The following is a 12,620-nucleotide window of genomic DNA, read 5'->3' as shown; positions in this document are numbered from 1 at the left end:
ATATCACAGATCGCTTGGCGGAGAGTGAAACTGATGCGCTCAGTCAGAGAGTGTTCGGCGAGTGAAAATATATCTGAGCTAAACTTATACTTAGCCTCCAACTCACACACTGGCGAGTAAAATCTGAGAATTTATTAGCAATTGGCTAATATTAGACATCATTTAGTCGCCCAGAGTGAAGATTTAGTCGCATATGCGAGTGATTTACTCGCAATGTAGAGGGTTGCTTGAACAACAACTCTACTTAGCTACGTCATGTCAACATTCACTTCGATGGTGGAGTGACTCATTTCCTGGAATTGTCTGTCATGTTAAGATGTTCCTGTATGTCTGATAAGAGCAGTGCTTAATCAAACCTCTGCATCTTCATCATGCACAGCGCTATTAAGCAGCGCTTCAGTTGTGAAGAGCAGATGGCTTTATCTGTATCTTATAATCATGAAAATTCCTCTGGTTGCTAGGAAGCAGAAGCATTAGAGACCACAAGTCTACTGGAGAACTCTTAGGATGGTCTCTAATGACATCGAACACTCAACTACTATGCATATCCATAATGTCAACATGATTACCCAGAAATAACAGAAATGCAATCTTAGAAGAAATTTGGAGACATCAAGCTTATTGAGCTCTAATTAAAAACTTTTGTTCAACAGACAGGCAAGTGCAATGTTATTTTATAGTAAATGTGGCAATATTCTGCATTTTAGGAATACAGCAATGCCAAACAAGGATGAGTATGATGAAGCTGTAGGTGTGGTGTGTTATAAGGCTGAGTGGTGCCGGCCGTGACCTACCTGACTGGGGTCGTGTGATAGCGCTCTCGTACACAGGGATTCCCTCCCCCACGTTGTTGAAGGCCTTCAGTGTGATAACGTAGTGCGAGCTGGGATCTGGCAGGGAGAAAGCCAATCATTTAGCTTATCAAGCCCGCAGCTCCTCTGAGAGCTTCAACCATATTCATCATCCTAGCAGGGGTGCATATTTAAACACCATTATTGATTCTAGCTCTCGTGTAATTAGATGAATTACGAAAACTTAAATTGTGCTGTTTCTTCTGATGATTATTTTTCTCGTTCCTTCAAATGTAATTACAATGGGGTGGAGAGAGGGCTAAATCTCCCACTCTTGAGTAGCTACAATCCATTTACCCAGTTCTGTTTACTTTAATTCACTTCTAGAGGCAACGGAGCTATTTCTTCACTGTTACTTTATGTCATGAAGGTGTGAATGATTAGAAACGTAAATTAAAATTACCAATTCAGTTTACACTGAGCTTCAGAGGATAATATAGTTCCATGGTATTATAGGATATCGTAATATGGTAAAACTCGGTATGTATCATCACAATAAGCATAAACAGATAAAGTTCTACATAAAGTAAAGTACATAAAGTATTCTTTGAATTAAGTACCAAGTATCAAGTACCATATTTTATGCATATGACAATAATTTGATATGTAATTATTTTGATAAGTTGAGTTATTTTTACACAAGTTTTTATAGTCCTACATGGCAAAAAATAAATAAATAAAAATAATTAATTAAACATTTTCTGAAATATATTATCAAATACTGTAGATTTACATAAATATATTTTGATGAATTTTACTTATATTTAATTTTTTTTAAATACATTTTAATTGAATTTATATGCTCAAACTCAAATGTTCAATTTAAATGATCAAACATTCAACTTAAATATTTATTTACTAAAAAGCATTTTAAAAATTACTTTTACCCAAAATGTATTTTCTTGCCCCTCAAAGCAGATTTTGTAATATTTTTTTCATAAACAAAGTATTTTTTTCAAAGCAGAATTATTATAATGGAAGATCTTACTCAAGTTCTCAATGGTGTAGTATCTCTGTTTGTAGTCCACTTTAATGGTCTGGGCATGAGGGCTGCCGATCCCATAGCCGATAGTATAACCCCTCACCACAATGTCCTGGTTCTCTGGGGGCGTCCAGCTCACTACAATGCTGTTCACAAGTGGCCGCACGTGCAAGGAGCTCGGGACGGCTGGCACAGTTGTCTCTGAAACCAACGAACAAGCAAAATTACACTTTGTCATCCTAATCAAGCACCAGTGTCCACAAGATATCTGTCTGTTTTTACCATCCAGATCGCTCTCAAATGTCTCAGCAGTGGTCCAGTCTGTGGCCGGACCTGTGCCGTTGACCGTAATGGCAGACACTCGCAACATATATTCAGTGCCTCGCTGCAGACCTGAAAAATACAAGAAGAACTTCAATACAGGCTTTTGAATCACTTGAATTTGGTTCTACAAATACATATTCACAAGCTTTGTGAAACAAATATCACTTTTCAGCTAAAAGTGCACAAATGAACTCGATTTTTATGTTTGTTTGCGCTTCCCAGGATGTTCAGGGCGGTTCCCTGAGCGCCGCTAGTTTAAATCACTAACCCTACGTATGAGCAATAGTAAAAGTGAAGCACCACTTCTCAACCAATCAGTCAGCTCATTTCTCTGGAAACAAACAGAAAGATGCTTCACAACGCTCCACGTTTCTAAATCCATTTACTGAGACAAGATCGATAACCACCCCCGCATAATCATTATTGGCTCTGCTGTACGACATACTGACCTACACGCTACAGCATTGCCTAGAGTGCTGATTTATAAAGGTCTGCTTCTACAAATCTGTATTACACTGGACTGACACAAACAACAAGATGAGAACTGACTGATTCCGGAGGGGAAAAGCAAAAAAAATGTTTTTCATAATTTCACATGTCTGATGCCATGGGCATGTTCTGGTTTTCACAGATGGAGGAATGCCTGCTGTCGTTAAATAAGCCATTAATAAGCGTCTGCTTAGAGTGTCGAATGCAAAAGTCAGAGCTGTTCCTACAGCCTTGTGGGAGACACTCCACTTCAAGCCTTTGAATTATCAAACATCTTATCTCAACTCAAATGGAACAGAAAACAACCATTATGCTCTTTGATGCCAACCAACCACAGCATGACTCCCATGAAGCTGTTGAAATCTATTTTGAATTTAATTCTCACTTTTGTTTCATTAATGGATAGAGTTTGTCACATGAGGCTTTATTTTTTGCAGGCTCATCTATTTTGTAATGTCTGAGAAATATATATTTTCCAGAGCTGTTGGTGGGGTTGACATGGCAGCTCAGAAGCACTGGTGTACAAGTGTATGGACAAAATTTACTCGTGCCTTTTAAAAAAAAATTCTCAACCAATGTGGGTTTTTGCAATGGCTGACACTTATGCCAGTATCTTGAGCAGGATGGCCAAGGACAGATACACTGGGGCTGTTAATGGATTAAAAAAAATAATCTAATTAATTACATGACACACTAATTAATTATTCAAAACGGGATCAGGCCAGATGAATAAATGTGTCAATTTTGTTCATTATTTTTCGTAATTAATGGTGCTAAATTAACTTGAAGTAACTAAATTGACAGGCCTATAATAATATCTTATAATGTATGCATATTTTATATAATATATACATACATATATAATATTTATATGATATGTAAAAAATATATAATATTTAAATATATATATATATTTTTAATGAATTAATTAATACATTTTTAAATTAGTCAAATGAATATATCTATAAATTAAATTAAATATCTAGAAACTAAATTAATACTTAATATACAATTTAAACAATAAAAAAACTAAAAATATTTCCAAAAAAGTATTTTTATTTATGTATTTATTTATAAATTTTTTTACATTATTTTGTCATTTTGAAAAAATGCAGAAATTACAGATTTTGCATTGTCAAGTCTGTCAGTAGACACACACACACATATATATATATATATATATTTGTTTGTGAAATGGCACAGTTTTATAAATATCTGAAAGTACACTCTTAACATCAGTCAGTCAAGCATTATAATATGATAATCAATGTTATTTAATGATAGAACTTTTGTAATTAGAATTAAAACTTGATAACCATGTATGAATGCATATTAGTCATTTTAACTGAACTTCGGGCTGGTGGTGGTGCTTTTTTGGTCATTCAGTGTTTCTGTAAAAATTTTTTAAAAATAATTGGGGAAAAGCTAACAGAAATACTGATTAGATAATAATGATACGAATTCTACTAATAAGAACAATATAAAACACACCAAGGATTAATGAGCTACTGGATTCATGAATATTAATCAGGTTGTGTGTGTTCGCTCGAACTGATTTGCTGAAATCAAAACAGGGACGATAATAGGTGAGCGCTAGCCAATGAGATTGCCGTTTGCGCATTAGTTCCGCCCACTACCGGAGAAAGCGGTAGTTCTTAAAACCTGAAGAATTCCAATGGAATTCCGTTATTTTGACAGCAAAATACAACAAAGAATATCGTTTACATGTAGCGCGCATAGGTAGCGCGTCAATTCTCTCTCTCCCTCTCTCGCTGCGTGTGTGTGAAACAAAGCGACGGCGAGTCGTGCGCCTTCACACTAGAGTTTACGGTACGTTGTGCGTTGCACATCCATTCAGATGAACTGAAAAACAGCACAGATCGCTTGGCGGAGAGTGAAACTCTGATGCGCTCAGTCAGAGAGTGTTCGGCGAGTGAAAATATATCTGAGCTAAACTTATACTTAGCCTCCAACTCACACACTGGCGAGTAAAATCTGAGAATTTATTAGCAATTGGCTAATATTAGACATCATTTAGTCGCCCAGAGTGAAGATTTAGTCGCATATGCGAGTGATTTACTCGCAATGTAGAGGGTTGCTTGAACAACAACTCTACTTAGCTACGTCATGTCAACATTCACTTCGATGGTGGAGTGACTCATTTCCTGGAATTGTCTGTCATGTTAAGATGTTCCTGTATGTCTGATAAGAGCAGTGCTTAATCAAACCTCTGCATCTTCATCATGCACAGCGCTATTAAGCAGCGCTTCAGTTGTGAAGAGCAGATGGCTTTATCTGTATCTTATAATCATGAAAATTCCTCTGGTTGCTAGGAAGCAGAAGCATTAGAGACCACAAGTCTACTGGAGAACTCTTAGGATGGTCTCTAATGACATCGAACACTCAACTACTATGCATATCCATAATGTCAACATGATTACCCAGAAATAACAGAAATGCAATCTTAGAAGAAATTTGGAGACATCAAGCTTATTGAGCTCTAATTAAAAACTTTTGTTCAACAGACAGGCAAGTGCAATGTTATTTTATAGTAAATGTGGCAATATTCTGCATTTTAGGAATACAGCAATGCCAAACAAGGATGAGTATGATGAAGCTGTAGGTGTGGTGTGTTATAAGGCTGAGTGGTGCCGGCCGTGACCTACCTGACTGGGGTCGTGTGATAGCGCTCTCGTACACAGGGATTCCCTCCCCCACGTTGTTGAAGGCCTTCAGTGTGATAACGTAGTGCGAGCTGGGATCTGGCAGGGAGAAAGCCAATCATTTAGCTTATCAAGCCCGCAGCTCCTCTGAGAGCTTCAACCATATTCATCATCCTAGCAGGGGTGCATATTTAAACACCATTATTGATTCTAGCTCTCGTGTAATTAGATGAATTACGAAAACTTAAATTGTGCTGTTTCTTCTGATGATTATTTTTCTCGTTCCTTCAAATGTAATTACAATGGGGTGGAGAGAGGGCTAAATCTCCCACTCTTGAGTAGCTACAATCCATTTACCCAGTTCTGTTTACTTTAATTCACTTCTAGAGGCAACGGAGCTATTTCTTCACTGTTACTTTATGTCATGAAGGTGTGAATGATTAGAAACGTAAATTAAAATTACCAATTCAGTTTACACTGAGCTTCAGAGGATAATATAGTTCCATGGTATTATAGGATATCGTAATATGGTAAAACTCGGTATGTATCATCACAATAAGCATAAACAGATAAAGTTCTACATAAAGTAAAGTACATAAAGTATTCTTTGAATTAAGTACCAAGTATCAAGTACCATATTTTATGCATATGACAATAATTTGATATGTAATTATTTTGATAAGTTGAGTTATTTTTACACAAGTTTTTATAGTCCTACATGGCAAAAAATAAATAAATAAAAATAATTAATTAAACATTTTCTGAAATATATTATCAAATACTGTAGATTTACATAAATATATTTTGATGAATTTTACTTATATTTAATTTTTTTTAAATACATTTTTAATTGAATTTATATGCTCAAACTCAAATGTTCAATTTAAATGATCAAACATTCAACTTAAATATTTATTTACTAAAAAGCATTTTAAAAATTACTTTTACCCAAAATGTATTTTCTTGCCCCTCAAAGCAGATTTTGTAATATTTTTTTCATAAACAAAGTATTTTTTTCAAAGCAGAATTATTATAATGGAAGATCTTACTCAAGTTCTCAATGGTGTAGTATCTCTGTTTGTAGTCCACTTTAATGGTCTGGGCATGAGGGCTGCCGATCCCATAGCCGATAGTATAACCCCTCACCACAATGTCCTGGTTCTCTGGGGGCGTCCAGCTCACTACAATGCTGTTCACAAGTGGCCGCACGTGCAAGGAGCTCGGGACGGCTGGCACAGTTGTCTCTGAAACCAACGAACAAGCAAAATTACACTTTGTCATCCTAATCAAGCACCAGTGTCCACAAGATATCTGTCTGTTTTTACCATCCAGATCGCTCTCAAATGTCTCAGCAGTGGTCCAGTCTGTGGCCGGACCTGTGCCGTTGACCGTAATGGCAGACACTCGCAACATATATTCAGTGCCTCGCTGCAGACCTGAAAAATACAAGAAGAACTTCAATACAGGCTTTTGAATCACTTGAATTTGGTTCTACAAATACATATTCACAAGCTTTGTGAAACAAATATCACTTTTCAGCTAAAAGTGCACAAATGAACTCGATTTTTATGTTTGTTTGCGCTTCCCAGGATGTTCAGGGCGGTTCCCTGAGCGCCGCTAGTTTAAATCACTAACCCTACGTATGAGCAATAGTAAAAGTGAAGCACCACTTCTCAACCAATCAGTCAGCTCATTTCTCTGGAAACAAACAGAAAGATGCTTCACAACGCTCCACGTTTCTAAATCCATTTACTGAGACAAGATCGATAACCACCCCCGCATAATCATTATTGGCTCTGCTGTACGACATACTGACCTACACGCTACAGCATTGCCTACAGTGCTGATTTATAAAGGTCTGCTTCTACAAATCTGTATTACACTGGACTGACACAAACAACAAGATGAGAACTGACTGATTCCGGAGGGGAAAAGCAAAAAAAATGTTTTTCATAATTTCACATGTCTGATGCCATGGGCATGTTCTGGTTTTCACAGATGGAGGAATGAGGTTGTAATTGCTTTAAAATGTTAATAAGCGTCTGCTTAGAGTGTCGAATGCAAAAGTCAGAGCTGTTCCTACAGCCTTGTGGGAGACACTCCACTTCAAGCCTTTGAATTATCAAACATCTTATCTCAACTCAAATGGAACAGAAAACAACCATTATGCTCTTTGATGCCAACCAACCACAGCATGACTCCCATGAAGCTGTTGAAATCTATTTTGAATTTAATTCTCACTTTTGTTTCATTAATGGATAGAGTTTGTCACATGAGGCTTTATTTTTTGCAGGCTCATCTATTTTGTAATGTCTGAGAAATATATATTTTCCAGAGCTGTTGGTGGGGTTGACATGGCAGCTCAGAAGCACTGGTGTACAAGTGTATGGACAAAATTTACTCGTGCCTTTTAAAAAAAAATTCTCAACCAATGTGGGTTTTTGCAATGGCTGACACTTATGCCAGTATCTTGAGCAGGATGGCCAAGGACAGATACACTGGGGCTGTTAATGGATTAAAAAAAATAATCTAATTAATTACATGACACACTAATTAATTATTCAAAACGGGATCAGGCCAGATGAATAAATGTGTCAATTTTGTTCATTATTTTTCGTAATTAATGGTGCTAAATTAACTTGAAGTAACTAAATTGACAGGCCTATAATAATATCTTATAATGTATGCATATTTTATATAATATATACATACATATATAATATTTATATGATATGTAAAAAATATATAATATTTAAATATATATATATATTTTTAATGAATTAATTAATACATTTTTAAATTAGTCAAATGAATATATCTATAAATTAAATTAAATATCTAGAAACTAAATTAATACTTAATATACAATTTAAACAATAAAAAAACTAAAAATATTTCCAAAAAAGTATTTTTATTTATGTATTTATTTATAAATTTTTTTACATTATTTTGTCATTTTGAAAAAATGCAGAAATTACAGATTTTGCATTGTCAAGTCTGTCAGTAGATTTTGGAACTGAGCTGTCCATCAGTCAAATGACAGTTACTGGCCGAAGCCAGTGTTTTTCTGCAACCACTATGCGCGCGCAGCTGCAAGTGACGTAACTGTGACGTCTACTCTGAATTGGTCTATAGACCCTTTTAGGGCCGACGTCACAATTACAAAACAAAGGGGAAACTGGAGGCGGCCAATTCAAACCAGCGCAGATTCAGCTACACAAGGATCTTAAAATATCGTCTTATTGTGATGTTGGGTGCCAGAATCGACGTAGTAAAGGCTCCAATTTTAAAGCATACCTGCTGCCACCGCCAGACAAAAAAACGAAAATACAGAAAGTTCAAAATTAGTTTCTAATGTTTGTAATGTCACTGTAAACTTACATCATTTACAGGAGGTATATACTTTAAAATAACTATTTGTATCATTACATGACACATACATCTTCAAATAATATATCCATCACATTGAATGTTTAACTTTTTTTGTATTTTGGCATAGTTCACTCTAATAATGTAGCTGTAAAAATAGTTGCCTGCTGAAACTGAAATAGCCTATATATGCATCGTCATGACTAGACAGACACAGGTGAGTTTCTCTTTATTATAACGTTACACGTTAGGTTTCTCTATAGATGTGAATCACTCAACCGGAGGTAATCCTGTCAGATCATCCATGCTTTGAGCTAGCGTGTAGGGTCGGCCAATCTGGTTTCGTCCGTTAAAGTTAACCTTTTCAAATAACAGTCGCGATCCCGGACAGCGAGTGACTTTACAAGCAGGTAAAATCGGATTTTCTCCAGTCATTGTTAAAAAACAAAACAAAAACAAGCTAACAAACTTCATAGCTAGCGTTAGTGAAGCGGTCAGGGGAATCTTTCTGCCTCCACCTAAGCTCCGCCCACAGAAAAATGTCACAATGTTTACTAACAGAAAAAGGGTCTATATTGAAAACAACCAAATATTTGTCAGTCCTTCTGAGTTTGAAGTGTTGTTCAGCTTACCATCTATGAGCTGATAGAGTTGCGATCCTGAAGTAATCTCCGCCGCCTCGCTCTTCCTCGTACCCTTCCTGTAGCGGATCTTGTAGCCGATGATCTCACCGTTCTGAGCATCTGCTGGTGGAGGCTGCCATCTGACCATGATGCTCTACAAAGTTTACACATTTGAGAAAACCAAAAAACATCCTCAGCATCACACATTCTGATTTCCTTCCAGAGCAATAACCACAGTGTATCAAAGGGGAGAATTAGCGCTGCACCTCCTTCTGGGCACCTACAGTACATGCAAAATCACCATAGTAACAAGCCTGAGTGTAGGCATCTAACCTAAGTCATCGTCTCCCCGAGGCATATATTAGAGAATGTGATCATCTTGCACATTAAGCATGCGCAAGTATATCAGTCCTGCAGCAGAGGGCATTGGGCGAGCAGCAGAGACCGGCCCGCACCGAACCCATGAATAATAGATAAAGCTGTGCAGTGTAGAGGAGCCTGCGGGAACGCAGCTCAGGATGGATGGAAAAGGCTAGCTGCAGGGCCCACGGTGCCTGCTGGGATAATGAAGGCAGGGAGAGGGGCCGCCCAGCGTGGGTGGGGAATTAATTAATAGTATCCACAGTTGCCGTGTTCACGGGCCATGAGGGAATAAACCGAATTAAATCTGCACCATGTATGCAATTACTGTATTTCAATTTTCTACCAATTCCAGTTTACCTCGCTAAATACTGCTTGTGTTTTCAGGCAAACAAACTTGTTTTAATTGACTTATGGGTCACAAGGGTGCACGGTGCTACCAGTGGAGGCCTCACATGCAGTAAGTCATTGTGCTCATTATACGCACCCAGACTGAATTCCCCGTCTGTTGCGTAGCACCCCAGGGGGTCCTGATACAGTACCGTAGAAGCCCACTAATTAACCATCTTATACAAAACTGAAAAAAGCTTCTGTCTGGGACTTAAAGCCTTCATTATTATTCAGTGCTAATTACTGAGCCATAAAACCCATTACAGGCTTGAAAGTGTGTGGATCTGTGTATACCCACAATGCAAAGTGACTGCAGTTGAACTGGATTGTTACAGTTTTGGAAGAAAATGCGAGTTCGAGTTATGCCTGTGCAAAACTTGCTGTCATTATGCTATGGTCCTCTTGGTAGTAAAATGTTGTTAGGTGGTTGCTAACATGTTCTGAATGGTTTATATGCTGTTGCTAGGGTTAGGGTTAGGGTTATTAAGACTTGTATGGCTTAATATAACGTAAATGATGTTTCTTACTGAAATATGTAGGGGAAAACACCTATGAAAGATTTACATTATTTAAAAACTCCACAAAGTTTTATACATATTTTGGACTGTGAGGGTGCCATTATTTCGATGACGTCAGTGAGCTGGCGCTACCTGTTGCTATTTTTACCGCAACACAACTCGGAAAATAAAATACTGATACGATGCCACATTGTGCGGCTTTTGGTTGTAATTTTCAGTCGAAGGGCAACAAGAGAAGCGATGTAAGTCTTCACTGCTTTCTTAGCGATAAGAAGAGGAGAAAAGAATGGGAAGATGCCTGTGGACGAATAAAACTTCCTAAAGCCCCGCGTCTTTGTTCTCTCCACTTAAGCCCTGATGGCTTTGAGGCTTTTAGTAGACCACAGCTACTGAAAGAGCTTACAAACGGCAGAGACAAGAAACGCTAGATGTCATCCTGGCAGGATGTAAACATGCCGACACTTGTCATGACGCCGCAGACACTGAAGGAGTTTCTCAGCGCAGATTTTACTCAATATCCAGGGGCGTTTAGACTCCTTGTCTGGACAATTCGATGGTACAACATTTGGGTTAAGCCTACGCTTATATCCATCGCCACCTGTAAGCTTTTTTAGTAGCTGTGGTCTACTAAAAGCCTCAAAGGCATCAGGGCTAAAGTGGAGAGAACAAAGACGCGGGGCTTTAGGAAGTTTTAAATCTTTCATGGGTTTTCTACTACATATTTCAGTAAGAGACATCATTTACGTTATATTACGCCATACAAGTCTTAATACCCAGGGTTCCCTTTAAGTCTTGACCTATAGACCAGAGAAACAATGCGCAGCCATCTTTAGAATTTTGTCGTTAAACTTCCGTTTTTGTGGTAGCTCTATAGCATCGCTGTTGTGGCTGGTGAAGTGGATTTACTTATTGTAGACTTATCATGTGCATAATGTTCGAAGCGGATGTCATAACAAATGTCAGTAGAGTGGGAAGATTTTAAAACAAGTGATTCATTCATAAATCTGTAAGATCTTACCTTTATGCTGTGGAAATACAAACCAGAAGAAAGAAGGTACAGAGCTACATAAGGTCTATAGATGGGTTCTTTAATGTCTTGTTGAATGTTACGTTTTATTTAATATTTATTTAATATTAGTTTTATTTCATATATATATATATATATACACACACATACATACATACATGCATATTAATTAATTAATATTTATTAATATCTGTTTTGCTTTGTCAATATTGTTTGTAAAATAGTCATACCAAGAAATAAATCTATGATGTTGTGGTCCCAAAATATGGCTAATGTTTATCTTAATGTTCACATTATTATTATTATTATTAATATTATTACTTTTTTGAGTAGACCATTTTAAGAAGAACATTCATGTCTGTAGCACTAATGGTTTTGTGCTTAAGTTAATATTTGTCACAAAAAAGACGTGATCTAATAATTTTCTACCCTATTGTGACATATTCAAGCAGAGGCGGACAGTAACTAACTACATGAGTATTGTACTTAAGTACACTTTTTGAAAATCTGTACTTTACTTGAGTATTATTTTTTCTGGAAACTTATGACTTTAACTTCACTACATTTGAAAGACAAATATTGTACTTTTCACTCCACTACATTTCTATCAAGGTCCTCGAAGTGGAAGCATTTTTTGGTCCAGGTGGCCCACGACCACTTCTATATACAGTATATATATATATATATATATATATGATATAGCCTACACTACCAGTCAAAAGTTCAAAAGTCTCTTCTGCTCACCAAGCCTGCATTTATTTTATCCAAAATACAGCAAATACAGTAATATTGTGAAATATTTTTACTATTTAAAATAACTGTTTACTATTTGAATATATTTTAAAATGTAATTTCTTCCTGTGATTTCAAAGCTGAATTTTTAGCATCATTACTCCAGTCTTCAGTGTCACATGACCCTTCAGAAATCATTCTAATATGCTGATTTGCTGCTCAAAAAGCATTTATTATTATTATTATGTTGAAAACAGCTGAGTAGAATTTTTTCAGGTTTCTTTGATGAATA

The 12,620-nt window shown here is 36.7% G+C and overlaps 2 protein-coding genes across 6 annotated transcripts in view; both read right to left on the bottom strand.

The window, feature by feature from the left end:
* Window positions 1-2,221, bottom strand: part of LOC107738904 (neogenin-like) — a 17,224-nt gene extending 15,003 nt beyond the window's left edge. For all 5 annotated transcript variants that reach the window (XM_016550813.1, XM_016550816.1, XM_016550817.1 and 2 more), the window contains exons 1-3: window positions 2,116-2,221; window positions 1,840-2,034; window positions 795-890 (exon numbers count right to left, since the gene is read on the bottom strand). In XM_016550813.1, coding sequence (XP_016406299.1) covers window positions 795-890; window positions 1,840-2,034; window positions 2,116-2,203 — 379 coding nt within the window. In that variant the 5' untranslated portion in view covers window positions 2,204-2,221. The remainder of the gene's footprint in view (window positions 1-794; window positions 891-1,839; window positions 2,035-2,115) is intronic.
* A 2,058-nt stretch (window positions 2,222-4,279) lies between these two features.
* The window catches only part of LOC107738914 (neogenin-like), an 84,636-nt gene continuing 76,295 nt past the window's right edge, over window positions 4,280-12,620 (bottom strand). The window contains exons 12-16 of the mRNA XM_016550838.1: window positions 9,311-9,455; window positions 6,635-6,745; window positions 6,359-6,553; window positions 5,232-5,408; window positions 4,280-4,308 (exon numbers count right to left, since the gene is read on the bottom strand). Coding sequence (XP_016406324.1) covers window positions 4,280-4,308; window positions 5,232-5,408; window positions 6,359-6,553; window positions 6,635-6,745; window positions 9,311-9,455 — 657 coding nt within the window. The remainder of the gene's footprint in view (window positions 4,309-5,231; window positions 5,409-6,358; window positions 6,554-6,634; window positions 6,746-9,310; window positions 9,456-12,620) is intronic.

The sequence above is a fragment of the Sinocyclocheilus rhinocerous genome, unplaced genomic scaffold, assembly GCF_001515625.1.
Source record: "Sinocyclocheilus rhinocerous isolate Xijiao unplaced genomic scaffold, SAMN03320098_v1.1 scaffold1396, whole genome shotgun sequence".
Classification (NCBI taxonomy): domain Eukaryota; kingdom Metazoa; phylum Chordata; class Actinopteri; order Cypriniformes; family Cyprinidae; genus Sinocyclocheilus; species Sinocyclocheilus rhinocerous.
The sequence above is the reverse complement of the archived record's forward strand: the minus strand, read 5'-3'. Positions and strand labels throughout refer to the sequence as shown.